The sequence below is a fragment of the Myotis lucifugus genome, unplaced genomic scaffold, assembly GCF_000147115.1.
Source record: "Myotis lucifugus unplaced genomic scaffold, Myoluc2.0 scaffold_1401, whole genome shotgun sequence".
Classification (NCBI taxonomy): Eukaryota; Metazoa; Chordata; class Mammalia; order Chiroptera; family Vespertilionidae; genus Myotis; species Myotis lucifugus.
In genome coordinates this window covers 38,727-54,282 of record NW_005872449.1, presented here as the reverse complement: position 1 = coordinate 54,282, position 15,556 = coordinate 38,727, and the positions used below count along the sequence as shown (strand labels likewise).

At 54.0% G+C, this 15,556-nt stretch overlaps 1 protein-coding gene across 1 annotated transcript in view; it reads left to right on the top strand.

Annotated features, from left to right (window-relative positions):
* Positions 1-476: 476 nt before the first annotated feature.
* Positions 477-15,556, top strand: part of LOC102418748 (zinc finger protein 667) — a 51,130-nt gene continuing 36,050 nt past the window's right edge. The window contains 5 exon segments of the mRNA XM_023748438.1: positions 477-578; positions 6,830-6,982; positions 8,894-8,985; positions 10,911-11,034; positions 12,612-12,704. Coding sequence (XP_023604206.1) covers positions 6,970-6,982; positions 8,894-8,985; positions 10,911-11,034; positions 12,612-12,704 — 322 coding nt within the window. The 5' untranslated portion in view covers positions 477-578; positions 6,830-6,969.

The following is a 15,556-nucleotide window of genomic DNA, read 5'->3' as shown; positions in this document are numbered from 1 at the left end:
GGTTTTGTGGTAATGGCTCTGCCCTACTATCCTGTCTACCTTATAATGTCGTCTTGTCTTCTTCAGGGCAGTACAATAAGGAAAGCTCCCCTCGCTAGGCGACTATACTTATCTATCCGGGACAGATGATTCCTGAGAGTGGACCCATTTCATTTTGCTATCTTACTTCCACTATTCATCGCTTCCGCCATTCCTGAGGCATATTGTTACAGTATTTTCCTCTCTCAAACTCTCTTGATGAGATTATGGATTTAGAAATCCGATCCTTCAGTCTTCTATGCGGGAATGTGGGTGATACCCGGCCGTAGGGGGGCGGAGCCTCTGCGGTCCTGAGGCTGCCTAGAGGGCGGTCCCGGGCGTGAGGGGGCGGGGCCTCGCGCTCCTGAGGAGGCGTGGGGGCGGTCCCGGAGCGTGAGGGGGCGGGGCCTCGCGCTCCTGAGGCGGCATGGGGGCGGTCCCGGAGCGTGAGGGGGCGGGGCTGAGTGCCCGGAGGTGAGTGCGCAGGCGCGCAGGGACCGCGGGGGTGTTGGCGCCGGAGTCAGGTGGGCGCCGCTGGGAAGCGACCCGAGAGGGCTGAGGTGAGTGTGCGTGTGGGGGTCTGTGCTCCCGCTCCCCCGTGGGGTCGTGAGGCTGCGTCGGGGGGTCCTGCGCCCCAGCCTGTGTGCGGCTGTGAGTCCGAGGCTGCGTGTGAGGGGAAGGGCCGTCACGGTGAGAAACCTGTGATGGCGTCGGTGTGCGGTGAGGAGAGGGTGTGCGTGTGTGTGTGAGAGACGGAGCCAGCCGTGGAGGGGGTCGGGGGGTGGGGTCCCCAGTCCGTGTAATTTCACTGTGGTCCGTGCTGTTCACCCGGGAGAGCGGTGCCCGCAGCCGGAGGGGCCGGGAGCGGGCCCCTGAGGAGGGCCCTGAGGATGCGTGTGCTCGGAGCGCGCATGCGCGGGACGCAGACAGGTACGGTCACCTGTTGCCTGGGCGACTGAGCGACCCGGCGTCCGAGCTTATGCCGGGGCCAGTGTGCGTGGTGCCGCCCGGGTGCGGGCCCGCCTGTGCCTGGAAGGGGGTCCCGGTGGGGAGGCGCCCCGGGCCCCGGTGATACCGAATTTTTGGACCGGAACCCGGATTGTCTGTCCGCCGGAATGCACGGACTCCCACGTGGGGAGGGGAAGGGTCCCGCCGAGTTCCCCTTCCCTGCGGCTTAGAAAGGCTGCAGACCCTGGTGCCTTGATGTCCCCTCTGATTGGTCCCTGTTCCCTTAGGCTGGTTCCTATAGTAACTGCTGGGCTCAAAGGGGGAAGCTCACATCCACATTGAGGTTCCACCTCCCCACCCCTTCCTTATCTTTCTCCTATTCCCTTTGGGCTTCCTTCTCTTTATTTTGTAAATATCGGCCTTTCTCGGCTACTCCCAGTTCCCTTGTCTCATGTAAATAATGCCTGTTGCCGCCTCCTTGTCTCAGGGAGATGTGGCTGCACCTGGCTTCCTTGTGTTATGGAGATGTACCTTCTCCCAGTCTGCAGCCCCGGGCTTTTCCATGGACCCGAATTCTAAAAAAAAAAAATCCCTAAGCCTGCCTGTGTTCCCCCCCCCAAATTCCTGCTTCCCTGGGGAAGGCAGCCCGCGTGCGGCTGTGCGAGACTTGCCTCCTGGGGGGCGGGGAAGTTAAGCCAGGTATCGGGGTGAGACCCCCCAGCATTGTGCTTGTTGAGCCCTGTGGGGGGCTAGGTGTCGGTTGTGATGCCCTGCAGAGGCGCGGAGTCAGGGGTGCCATGGTGATGCTGGGGGGCGCTCCTCCTCGAAGCCCAGGGTCCTACCTCCCAGTTGAGCAGCAGCAACCCAGTAGCCGAGCTGCCGCTGGTTGTCTGCCTTTGAAAGGAGGGTGGCCCCAGCCGGTGTGGCTCAGTGAATAGAGTGTTGGCCTATGGACTGCAGGGTCCCAGGTTCGATTCCCGCTCAAGGACACATGCCCGGGTTAGGGGCTTGATCCCCCAGTAAGGGGCGTGCAGGAGGCAGCTGAGCAATGATTCTCTCTCATCATGGATGTTTCTGTCTCTCTCTCCCTCCCCGTCCCTCCGTCTCTGAAATCAATAAAAATACATTTTTTAAAAAGCAGAAGAGAGGAGGGCAGGGTGCTCAGCGTGGCCTCTGGATCCTGTGGAGCTTGGACGCAGACTCTGGTTTAGTCACTCGCTGGTTGTGTGACTTTGGAAAAGGCCACTTACATCCACCACCCTCGGTTTCACACCCAAAATCAGAATGAAAACGCGAGCCCTAAGTGGACACTGGCCGTGCATGAATGACAGTCACTTTGTCAGTGACATCATAATGGGAAGGATACCCAGAGAGGTTCCGAATTTCCTCGCCTGGGTTCCGGGAGGACAGAAGCAGGGAGGCTTCCTGGGTGGAGGTGTCCCTTGGGAGCTCATGGAGGGGAGACCTGAGTGGGGCGGGGGGAGGAGGGATCCCCATAGCACGGGCTGGAGGCAGCTCTGTGTCTAGACCAGCGGTTCTCAACCTGTGGGTCGTGACCCCTTTGGCGGTCGAAGGACCCTTTCACAGGGGTCGCTTAAGCCCATCCTGCATATCAGATATTTACATGACGATTCATAGCAGCAGCAACATCACAGTTATGAAGTAGCAATAAAAATAATTTTATGGTTGGGGGTCACCACAATATGAGGATCTGTATTTAAAGAGCCAGAAGGTTGAGAACCACTGGTCTAGACCAATTCTCACTGTGTGTACTTTGGGCCAGATAATTGGGGGGCGGGGCCCTATGAATTGTAAGATGGCCCCTGGCCTCTACCCACCAGATGCCAGCAGCACACGCCCTGCCCCGGGGGTGAAAGCCCAATGTCCCCTGATGCTGCCAGGCGTCCCCCGGACGGACGTCAGCATCACCCCAGTTAAGAGTCACTGTGGACAGGACGGTGACGAGGGCAACTGATGGACAGTCCCAAGAGGGGAGGGAAAGGAGGAGAGGAGGGGCCAGAGGGGAGAGGCGCTGAGGGGTGACATCCCCAGATGCGAGGGCGGGGTGTCTCTAAGAGGCAGTCACTCATTCATCAGGCACATGTCCGCCATGGCCCGGTCGTGCAGGTCAACGGACAAGACAGACGGGGTGTGTTAGAAATGAGGCGAGCCCCCAAGTCAGGGGTCCTGGTGGAACACAAAACACTCAGAGCCAGGCAGCAAGTAAACATCTTTTTTTTTTTCCCCACTGTCAGCTATTTTATTTTATTTACTTTTAATTCCTTTATTGATTAAGGTATTACATGTGTGTCCTTATCCCCCCATTACACACACACACACTCATGCCCTCACACCCCCCCCCCCTTGTCTGTGTCCATTGGTTAGGCTTATATGCATGCATACAAGTCCTTTGGTTGCTCTCTCCTCCTTCCCCCCACCCTCCCCTGCCTTCCTTCCGAGGTTTGACCATCTGATTGATGCTTCTCTGTCTCTGGATCTGTTTTTGTTCATCAGTTTATGTTGTTCATTGTATTTCACAAATGAGTGGGATCGTGTGATAGTTTTCTTTCTCCGACTGGCTTATTTCACTTATCGTAATGCTCTCCATCCATGCTGTTGCAAATGGTAAGAATTCCTTCTCTTTTTTTTTTAAATATATTTTTATTGATTTCAGAGAGGAAAGGAGAGGAAGAGAGAGATAGAAACATCAGCGATGAGAGAAAATCACTGATCAACTGTCTCCTGCACGCCCCCCACTAGGGACCAAGCCCACAACCCAGGCATGTGCCCTTGACCAGAATCGAAACTGGGACCCTTCAGTCTGCAGGCCAACGCTCTATCCCACTGATTCCCAAAGTGGGCGCTACCGCCCCCTGGTGGGCGCTGCAGCGATCCAGGGGGGGCGGTGATGGCCACAGGTGCATTTGTTTTAACTTTTTTTGTATTGCCTTTCTATTCTGAGTTCAGTAAATAGTTTCATAATTTCAAACTTCAATGTTTCTAATTTACACCTTTCTTTACTATATTTTACAAAAAAGGTAGAAACATTAATACATATATTTTTCTGTTTAATTGCTATTAAAATTTAAAAAAAATTAATTTCCAGGGGGCGCTGAGTAATATTTTTTCTGGAAAGGGGGCGGTAGGCCAAATAAGTTTGGGAACCACTGCTCTATCCACTGAGCCAAACCGGCCACGGCAAGAGTTCCTACTTTTGTACAGCGGTGTAGTATTCCATTGTGTAGATGGACCACAGTTTTCTAATCCACTCACCTGCTGATGGGCACTTAGGCTGTTTCCAAATCTTAGCTATGGTGAATTGTGCTGAGGCAACATGTTTACTTCTACATAGAAGGGTGGGCACACATGGTCTGGAAGCTGCCCTCATCGAGCAGTGGGCTGCTTGGTTTATAATCCCTGACACAGGTGACCTGTCCTTTGCTTTTTTTCTTTTTTTTTTTTTAAATATATTTTATTGATTTTTTACAGAGAGGAAGGGAGAGAGACAGAGAGCCAGAAACATCGATGAGAGAAAAACATCGATCAGCTGCCTCCTGCACACCCCCCACTGGGGATGTGCCCGCAACCCAGGTACATGCTCTTGATAGGAATCAAACCTGGGACCTTTCAGTCCACAGGCTGACGCTCTATCCACTGAGCCAAACCAGTCAGGGCTGTCCTTTGCTCTTGATTGGAGCTCAGGTGCACAGTCTTTCCTGATTGGCTAATTCAAAGGGAGGGGTTGGCCTTTGCTGTGTTAATGTAAAAAAAAAACCATTGAAACCTGTAAAGAGTTTTTGTGAGTTTATTTGAGCCAAACTGTTGACATATACCGGGAAGCAGAACCTCAACGAATTGAGCTAATGCTCCGGAGAATGGCGGGGTTACATCTGTATTTATACATTGCAATCAAAGGAGGAACATAGGTGGGTTACATGAAATCCATTGGTGACAGATTAAGGAGGAGGGATAAAGCAAAGCAGGGAAACCCCTGGGGTTGGATAAAAAGTAAAATGATGGACACACACTTAGGTGGGTGCAGGAACAATTAACATGATGATGAAGGAATCTGTGGTATCTGTCCTGGGACCCAGCACAGCTGGTTGTGCCCCAGGGGCTCCAGATACAGGGAAGTCACAAGTTACCCAGACATTTCAAGGGTATGTTATCATAGATGCAAAAAGACAGATAGGCTCAGTTAAGGTAAAGGTTGACCTTGTCAGTGAAGATACTGGCCCAGGACGTAACTGCCCACCATCACTGCTTTAGTTAAAGTTTAATTTCAGACCATCCTTTGTGGTGGCTTTAGGTCTCCGAGTTTGCAAGACCGCCATGCAGGCCTCCCCTGAGCCTGTCAGGTCAGCATGTGGCCCCTTCCATCCACGGGTGTTTCAAGTTGGCGGCTGTCTAAACTGCTCTTTGACAGAAAAGATGACTTGTTTATTCCCACACCTGGAGCTTGCATTTAGCAAGGAGACCCGGGTTAAACCTGTAACAACAGGTGGCTCAGTGGCTGGGCGTCGACCTGTGACCCAGGAGATCGAGGTTCGATTCCCGGTCGGGGCACATGCCCAGGTGGTGGGCCCGCTCCCCAGTGTGGGGCCTGCAGGAGGCAGCCGATCCATGGTTCTCTCTCATCATGGATGTTTCTCTCTCTCCCTCTCCCTTCCTCTCTGAAATCTATAAAAATATACTTCAATAAATAAATAAACCTATAACAGGTGACAGTGAGTATTTTGAAAAGTAAAGTAGGGTCCGGCCAGTGTGGCTCAGTGGTTGAGCGTCCACCTGTGAACCAGGAGGTCGCGGTTCGATTCTGGTCGGGGCACGTGCCCGAGTGGTGGGCTCGGTCCCCATTGGGGGGCAGCCGATCAATGATTCCCTCTCATCGTTGGTGTTCCTAACTCTTCCTTCTTCTCTGGAATCAATAGACAATATTTTTAAAAAGAAAAGTGGAGTAGGTGAAGGGACTATGGGATGGCAGTGGGTGCTGTGCTCAGATTCAGCGCCCAGGCTTCCCGTGGGCATCCCGGTCCCTCCAAAGTGGGAATGGCCACCAGCAGTGGCTGCAGCCCTTGAGCCGAAGTCCAGGCTTCCACAGAGGGGGAGGTCCCATCTCCGGCCCCACCTGGAGGCCCAGAGACTCAGGCCGGGGTTCTGGACCGGGTCTCCGCGTGAGCGTCACCTTGGGAAGCTTTAAAAAAAAATTAAAAAGAGGCCCAGATTCAGTCCTCAGAGACTCTGTTCTGATGGGCATGGCCTGGGGCACAGCCGTCACCAGTCATTAAGCAGCTCCCAAGGGATTCTGGGGCACAAACGGGCTCTGCCGGGGCATCTGACAGTGAATGAAATTAATCTGCTGGAGGGTGCAGGGATGAGTGGCCGGTGCTTTCAGGATCCGGATCAGCAAAGGCAGCCTGACCCTGCGCCTCCCCACGGCGGGGACATCCCCAGCCCCATCCCAGGCGGGGCACAGGTGGGGAAAGCTCTCCCATCTAAGCGTGCAGTGTCCAGCGTTCTGTCGTAGCCCAGCGTTCTGTCTAGCGGGACTCGGGTCTGTAGAGAAATATCTGTGCATGTCACTGGCCTCTGGGCCGGCATCAGGGAGGGGCTGGCCTTCGAATGTTTGCTGGGTCCCGGCTGCTAGGAAGCCAGAGGCTGTCTGCGCGAAGGGACGGGGAATGACCGCGGGCCCGGAGCAAGCTCAGGCCCATGCCTAGCAGTCGCGTCGAACCAGGCTTCCTTCACCCCATCGCGCAGATGAGCAAACTGAGGCCGAGTCGCTGCCCCACAGCGGGCCGTTGGCGGGGGCGAGCTTCGCACCAGCATCCCCTGCGTCAGGCTGCTGCTCTCTCCTCCCCAGCCCTGCTGAGGTCCTCGGAGAACATCGCCTTGTGGACAAGAACGTGCTTCTCCGGCGCGGGGTGCATGGCCATGAGCAACCACAGGACGGCACTGCCCGGAGGAACCCATTCCACCTGAGCAGCGCAGGGCGAGCAGGCCATGTACTCATCTGGTGAGCGACTTCAAGTGCGATTCTTTTCTCTCTTTACGTTCACATGAATCAGATTTGTCATGACACAGAACACGAAAGTCCACACGAAACAGAAACCACCAGCGAGAGTTTTCCTGCTGTGAGGCAGCCACGGAGCTGTTGGGGGATGTTTGTCACAAGGGTGCGGCCTCCCGGCCCCGGCTCCCAGGCTCCCTGGCTCCCCGGCCAGTCCTGGGGTCTGAGGAAGGAGCCGGGAGGCCTGTGTCATGTTGAACACAGCCCTGGAGAAGGATGGCCAGGTGTGACCACTGTGTCGTCCGTCAGCTGTGTGACCTTGGGCCAGTCACTTAACCTCTCAGTGCCCGTTCCCTCCCCTGTTAGACAAGGACCACACCGGACTGTGCCCAGAGTGGGGCGGGTTAGGTAAGAGTCTGTGTATGACCTTTGGCCTCCCATGTGCTCCGAGTCTGGGCCCTACAGTATCCCCTCGGGACCTCACGGCTCTTCCCGCCTTGGTTCCTCCCTTTCCCTCACCTTCACTCCAGTCTCACTTCTCCAAGGAGGCTCACCATAACCATCTTATGTTAATTCTTTTTTGGTATTGATTTCAGAGAGGAAGAGAGAGTGGGGGAGAGAGAGAGAGAAACATCAATGATGAGAGAAAATCATTGATCAGCTGCCTCCTGCATGCCCCACACTTGGGATGGAGTCCACAACCCAGGCATGTGCCCTTGACTGGAATCGAACCCGGGACCCTTCAGTCCACAGGCCGACGCTCTGTCCACTGAGCCACACCGCCTAGGGCCTCCCCATAACCATTCTACGGACTGGTGCCACCTGCCTCTGCCCACCCACGCACCAGTCCCAGGCTTCCTTACCCAGCCCTCACTGCTGTCTAACACGCTACGTGTGTAACAATAGGGGGGAAAAATAAAACAGGTTATCTGCCCCTGGGTCCCGACACAGGGCTCCCCACGAGTGTAATTTCCTGATGGTAAGAGGGTCTTCTAATGAGGAGACTCTGGGTGCTCCCGGGTGAGGGCTGTCCCCCCCCGAAAGACCAGCCACGATTGAAAGCTTGGCATTTCCAGCACCCCCTTCTCCGGAGAGCAGGGAGGGGCTGGAAGCAGTTAGTGATCGGTCACACCTGTGTGATCCCTAAACTGTGGGGTTCAGAGAGCTCCTGGATGAGTGAACACTTCGATGCACTGGAGGCTGAGGCACCCCAGCTCCCTGGGGACGGAGGCTCCTGTGCCCTGAACCCTCCCAGGCCTCGCCCTGCGCACCTGCTCCCCTGTGTCCTCTGTCAGAGCCTCTGTCACAAACTGCCACATGGAAGGCACTATTTCCCAGAATTCTGCGAGCCATTCCAGCGAATTGTGGGCCCCAGGGAGGGGGTCGTGGGAACCTCTGACTGGCCACGTGGGACAGAAGTCGTGGATGACCCCTAACCTGGCGGCCTGCCACTGGTCCAGGTAGCGAGTGTGAGAACAGGGTGACACAGCAGGACACCCCTCTCCCTGGACACACGCGTGCTCACATCGCGCGCACGCACACACACAGGACGGAGGTCAGAACCTCGGGAGCACCACAGCTCAGCTCACAGTGTGGAGAAAGACAGCTTTTTCCCCAAACGCCATGTAATTTGCTGACTTACTGTGTCTGCTGCCCGGTGCCAGAGTGAATACAGCTCTCTCTACCACGTCTTCACGGAGCCGTCCCCGTCCCCGTCCAGGGGAAACTTGTGGCCTCTCCTGTCCTCTCCGGACACTGCGAGCTGACCTCTGGTGCTCCCGGTGTTCCCACCTGTCCTGTGCATGTGTGCGCGCCTGTGAGCATGTGTGTCCAGGGCGAGGGCCTCTGGGCTCTCCCATTGAGACTCCAGGACAGCCCAGAAGGCCGGCCAGCCTCCTGACCTCTCTTCTCCCGCAGCCCCACCTGCCCTGCGCGCTGCCCCTCCCCAGACTTGGACTCTCCGTGAGGAGGAAAGGATGCCAGCCACACGGGTGAAGCCCAAGCCCAGGGTAAGCAGCCATTGCTCCTCCTTCTGGAGTGTTCCGTCTTGTAAGACCCGGAATGTGTGCTTTCCCTCCGTGACCGTCCTGCCGCATGGGGACCCAGCCCAGACCTGGTCCCCGGGTCCCTGCCATCACCACAGAGGGGGGAGCCTGAGGAGGGCCCCCGCCTTTGTTTCAGAGTGCACTGATTGCTCCATTCCTTCAGCACCTCCGGGTTCCTGCCGGGGGCGAGAAACACCCTCCCCAGGGGGAAGAGACAGCCACTCCACCCCACCCCCCCCAGAACCTGCTGAGGCGGGGCGGGGGGCGGGGGGCGGACCCCATGTTGTGCTCCAGAGCTAACCTAACGGCACCTTGTCTCTACTTTCACAACCCATTTTACAAGGGGGATTCCTCTCCGACTTTGACTCCCAAACTGCTCAGGCCGCGTGCGTGGGCGGCGGGCTGTGAGGTGGTAAGGCCAGGCCTGGAGGTGGCAGTGCCATCCCCCTGGGACCAGCTGGCTTCGCCTCTGAAGTGATTGTGCAGTGACTTCTCCCTCAGCCTCTCCCCGGCGGTTTCTCATTACCAGCAGCTCCGCCCTCTGAGCTGTGCGTTGGTTCCCTGGGGCTGCATACGTCACCACTAACTTGCCAGCAGGATCTGTTATCGCCCGTTCCTACCTGGGAGGTTCCTGCCTGGGAGCTGGGCTCGGCCTGGCCTGTGTCGCTGGGCCTCTGCTTTGGGTCTCCCACGCTGCAATCCGGGTGTCGGCTGGCTGGGGCCTCACCTTCTCCCGCTCCTTCTGCTTTCCACGTGGCCCTTCTTCCATCTTTGAACCAGCAGCCGCAGGCCCAACCCAGCTCCTGCCTGGGTCTCCTGGCTCCCTGCCCGCCTCGCCTGTGATGGGCGCAGAGGAACCGCCTCTCGGGGCCTGTGAGTCCAGTGGCCGCCTGGGCAGCCCTGCGTCCCCCTGCTCAGGCCACTGAAGAGGGAGACCGTGGTGACATATGCAGAGACCCTGCTGCTGAGTGGGATGTACTCACAGCCCTTCAGGGAGCAAGTAGTGGGCCAGGAGCCGAGTCAGGCTGCCTGCTCCTCCAGGCAGGGTCTGTGAGAGCGTCACTCAGGCACCTCCCCTCCCTCCCCTCGTCTGTCAGTGCTGCGATCCTCCTGGCAGTGCCGGGTCACATCTACCGTGAGCGCTAAGTAGGCCAGGACGTACGGGTAGGAGCCCAGGAAGATGCCTAGACTCGGTGCCCAGAAGTTCAAGTTAACATGCCTTCTGTGCAGGTCTTTTTTTCTCTTCATATATTTGTATTAACTTCAGAGATGGAGGAAGGGAGGGAAAGAAAGAGAGAGAGAGAGAGAGACATCAATGACGAAAGAGAATCATGGATCACCTGCCTCCTGCACGCCCCCTCCCGGGATGGAGCCTGCATTCTGGGCATGTGCCCTGACTGGAATCAAACCATGACCTCCTAGTTCATAGGTCAACACTCAACCGCTGATCCACGTAGGCCAGGCACACAGTCTTTTTTATTTTTAAAATATATTTTATTGATTTTTTACGGAGAGGAAGGGAGAGGGATAGAGAGTAAGAAACATCAATGAGCGAGAAACATAGTTGAGCTGCCCCCTGCTCACCCCCTACTGGGGATGTGCCCACAACCAAGGTACATGCCCTTGACCGGAATCGAACCTGGGACCCTCCAGTCCGCAGGCTGACGCTCTATCCACTGAGCCACACCGGTCAGGGAAGGCACGGTCTTTAACATCAGGCCACACTGTGTCGTCTTGTGTGAATACTCCTGCCCCTTTGGGCTCCGATCTCCAGATGTCCCGCGTAGGTTCCTGGCCCCTGCATCTCCCGTTTGGGACAGGCCTGCTGTCTGCTCCAGGCCTGTGGACACACGAGCCCACGGTGACCGTTGTGGGATTTTCTGTTGCAGGTGGTGACGTTCGGGGACCTGGCCATCTACTTCTCCCAGGAGGAGTGGGAGGGACTGAGCCCCCAGCAGAGAGGTCTGTACAAGGGCGTCATGTTGGAGAACTACCAGACCCTGGTCTCTCTCGGTGAGCCCCCGCCCGCTGGCCCTGAGGGACGGGAACCTGGCAGTCAGTCAGGGAAACAAGCCACCGCAGTTAGGGTTGGCTTTCTTTTAGCAGCTTTATGGAGATACAACTCGCACACTGTACATCCTCCCTTAGGAGGGTACGCTCAGGGTCTCTGTTCTACCGACAGGTGTGCGTCCATTGGCACAGTCCATCTAGGACACCTTCACCCCAGGAGAAACCAGGCCCTTCGCACTCACTGTCCCTGTCCCCACCCACGCCCACTGAGCCCCCGCTTGGCAAACACTAGTCCCTCTCTGGCCCTAGAACTTGCCAGTTCCTGCCTTTCATGGACACGGAGTCACACAGGACGTGGTCCTTGGTGTCTCCTTCTTCCACGGGGCACCGTGTTCTCAAGGTTCATCCAAGCTGCAGTGGGTGACAGTTTCACAGAAAAACCGGACGAGAACCAAGCAACGCTCTGAGAGTTTGGAGTTAGACTTTATTCACCACGGCAGGCCTAGGGAAATGAATCCAAATTCTAAGCAAAGCTACAAGGAGAACTTCCCTTTTTATGGAAGAGCCAGCCCTTTGTGTGCTTGCTGGCGGCCTTTAAAACTACACAGTTCTATCCGATTAAAAAATGCACCTGGCATGGCATTGGGTGTATCTAGTCTCTGGCCTACAAGGTCAGACAGCTTAGCTTATCTCCCCCATTAGTCAGGCAGGCTAGAAAGCAAAGTTATCTTTTCAGAATTAGAGGCCGTCCAAAGAATAACAGAGAATTCCGAACAGTAGTTTTGCAGGATAGGGGTTTGCCTTCACAACAGTACACCCGCAGCTCGGTCCTCTTCACGGCCCACTAACAGCCCATTGTACAGGCCACATTCGTGAATCCATGACGGGCACGTGTACTGTTTCCACTCTATAGCTCTTACGAATATGCCGCTTGACCTTTGTGTCTGAGTTTTTGTGGGGATGCATATACCTGTGAGCGGAATTGCTGCTCAGATAGTCGCTGTGTATGTAACCTTTTGAGGACCTCGCTTGTGTTGAGAGAGAGAGAGAGGTCAGGAAGTCTAAAGGAGCACAATGGGCATGGGTGACACAGAGATGGCACTGCAGATGCAGCCACCACCCAGGGCACGGGGGGCGGGGGGGGGAGGCTGGGCTCTCAGGGCTGAGGGGTGCACTGCCTGGCATTGTACTCCTGAAAGGTCAAGAGAGGGCCAGCTTTGGGAGTGGATGGGGAAAAAGGAAATTGAAACTACGGAGACCCTGCTGGTAGACACACTCGGGGAGCGGCTGGCAGAGGAGGGGTGTGGAGTACGGAGCAGACAAGGATGGGTCTTGAGCCAACAGGCAGCAGCTTAATGACCATCCTCGAGCTCCTCCTCCAACTTTCCAGGAAACCCGTTGGCTCTGTAGTTAGGAAGAACGGCCGGGGGTGCCTGAGCCTGCACCTCCGCGTTCTCCAGCGGCCCTCTGCCCCCTCCACGCTCCCTTTGTGCCCGCGAATCCCCTCCCATTGGCACAGGGCTGGGCCCCGGTGCCGTGGTGCCCACGCCCTGCTCCATCCCCTGTTTTCCTGTGTGCAGGACTGTGCGGTCGGAAGCCAAGTATGATCGCCTTGTTGGAGAAAGGACAAGCGCCCTGGATGGAGAGATTCGTGAGACTGCCCTGTGGCCTGGGTGAGTGACAGCCAGCGCCTGGGACTGTGTACGGGCACATTCCATAGTGGGAGGGCCCCTCCCCCACCTCGTGGCCCCAGGATGACCGTCCCCCACAGGGAGAAGAGTGCCATTTCATAGGCCCTTCCTGGGTGCAGGCACTTCCCACGGCAGGCTCTCCCGGCAGTGCTGTGAGGCAGGCACTGTTACTCCTGTGTTAGGGATGAGAACACAGACCCAGCTAGGGAGTGGCTGAGGGCTGGGTGTGAGCCCCAGCCTTTAGTCTCAGAAGCTCGGGTCTTCACAGCCTTGTCCCTGCCTCGGCACTCACACTTCCCTCAGAGAACGCGTATTCCCACTGATTTAATGCTAGCACTCCAGCGATGATGTTCCAGCTGCAGCATTTTCCTCAGTCCTTCCAAAACTTAAAGATCTTTTCCATACTGTTCATTTTGCCTGCTTGGTAAGAACTCAGTCCCTTATCTAGTAGATTCCTCTTTGGTTGATCAAGTTGTGTGGGATTTTTTTTTTTTTTTACACTTCTCTGAGGCTTTTGCGTTGTGGTAAAAAGTATCCTGTGTGATAAAGAGGTCACGTGCTAATGGTTGTCACGCCCTCACGTCGTAACTGCCGGTCACCAGGAGACTGCAAGAACAGACGCGTTCATGGCGGAGCTGCTTGCCCGCCGTGGAGGGAGGTCCCGCGGCAGAACACGGCTGAAGAGCAATGTATCTCTGAAGCTGAAAGAAGGCGGCGTCGGCGACAGAATTTATCTGAAGAGCAGCTATTGGCACGACGTAGATCTCAAGCCGAAAGAAGCCGGCGTTACCGACAGAAAATGTCTGCAGAGCGCCGTGCCTATGAAACTGAAAGGAGGCGGCTTCGGCGACAGAATTTTTCTGAAGAGCAGCTGTTGGCGTACCGCAAATACGAAGCCGAGAAAGTACGGCGCTATCGGCAGAACATGTCTGCAGAGCGACGCGCCTCTGAAGTTGAGAAAAGGCGGCTTCGGCGACAGAGAGCATCTCACGAGGAACTGTTGGCAGAATGTACCTCGTTAAACGTGAGGCTGACCGTGCAGTCATTTCTCAAAAAAATGAGCAGTTTTAAAAATTAAATGAAGACATTTTGGATGTATTCAATGGAGATTTTCACACATATTTGAGTGAAGATTCCATTGATTCAACAGGTGGTACTGAAAAGGAAAATTTTCCCATTGAATTTCTTACTAGTATTACTCATTCCGGAATGCCGTGTCATAAATTAAAATTGACAGCATTACAATCATCATGCTACTGAGAAATCTTAATAGTAAATAGGTCTTTGTAACGGTCCTCAATTTATTAAAAGATTGCGACCTAACATAATCAAAGCAGAAGTAATAACAGAATCTGCAGAGGGGGAGGTTGCTCTGAGGTTGATGTGATTTGTGCCCATCTGACACTGGCCTCCCATTTAAATTGATTCAAAGACAGTTTCCTGTGATTGCCAGCATTTGGGATGACTATTAAGGACAAACTCTAGACAGAGGAGAAATATTCCTACCTGAACTCGTTTTCGGACATGGTCTGTTATATGTTGCTTTCTCTCGAGTTCAAAGAGGGTGTGATGTTAAATTAAAGTTCTAAATACTTCAGCACAAGGGAAATTAGTCACATACTCTGAAAGTGCTTTCACTCTTAATGTGGTGTACAGGGAGATAGTGGAATAAGTTTAATCATTTTATAACTTGTTTGTATCGGGGTTATTTTTCTATCACGTTTTTGTTGTTTTTAGATAATGTTTTTTCATATCGTTATTGTTTTTATATCATGTCTTGTACTATCATGTTATTTATTAATAAACATACATTATTTCATACACATTTTACTAATTTTCTTTCATCTCTAACACTTCCATTATAGAGAAAGGGCAAATACCAATATTAAAATATTTCCTCTAATTAATTCCCTTTTAATGTGCACGATTTCATTCACCAGGCCACTAGTGACATTAAATATACTATCCTAACCATTTTTAAATGTGCACTTGAGTATATTCACATTGTCATGCAGCAGATCTCTAGAATGTTGTATCTTGCAACACTGAAACACTGCCTTCTAAGTTGTTTTTTTTAACAGATCTCATATCTATTTCATTTCTTTTTTTTTTCTTTTTTTTAATATATTTTATTGATTTTTTACAGAGAGGAAGGGAGAGGGACAGAGAGCTAGAAACATCGATGAGAGAGAAACATCAATCAGCTGCCTCCTGCACATCTCCCACTGGGGATGTGCCGGCAACCAAGGTACATGCCCTTGGCCAGAATCGAACCCGGGACCCTTGAGTCTGCAGGCTAATGCTCTATCCACTGAGCCAAACCGCCAGGGCTGCCCTATAAGTTCTGGTCCTCCTCAGCCCCTGGCAGCCACCTTCCTGCTCCATCTCTGCAATTGGGATGATTGTAGCTATTTCATAGGAATGGAATCACACAGTATTTGACCTTTCTGACTGGCTTTTTTTACTTAGCTGGATAGCCTTGAGGTTCATCCACATTGTAGCCAGAATTTCCTTCTCTTTTTTAAAAAAACATATTTTATTGATTTTTTACAGAGGAAGGGAGAGGGATAGAGAGTTAGAAACATCACTGAGCCTGCCTCCTGCACACCTCCCACGGGGGATGTGTCTGCAACCAAGGCACATGCCCCGGACCAGAATCGAACCTGGGACCCTTGAGTCCGCAGGCCGACAGACTCTATCCACTGAGCCAAACCAGCTAGGATGAGAATTTCCTTCTTTTTAAGGGCATAATATTCCATTGTATGTATACAAATTCGGCCTTCCATATCCGTTCCACATTTGTGAATATAACCAACTGTGGATTGAAAACATTT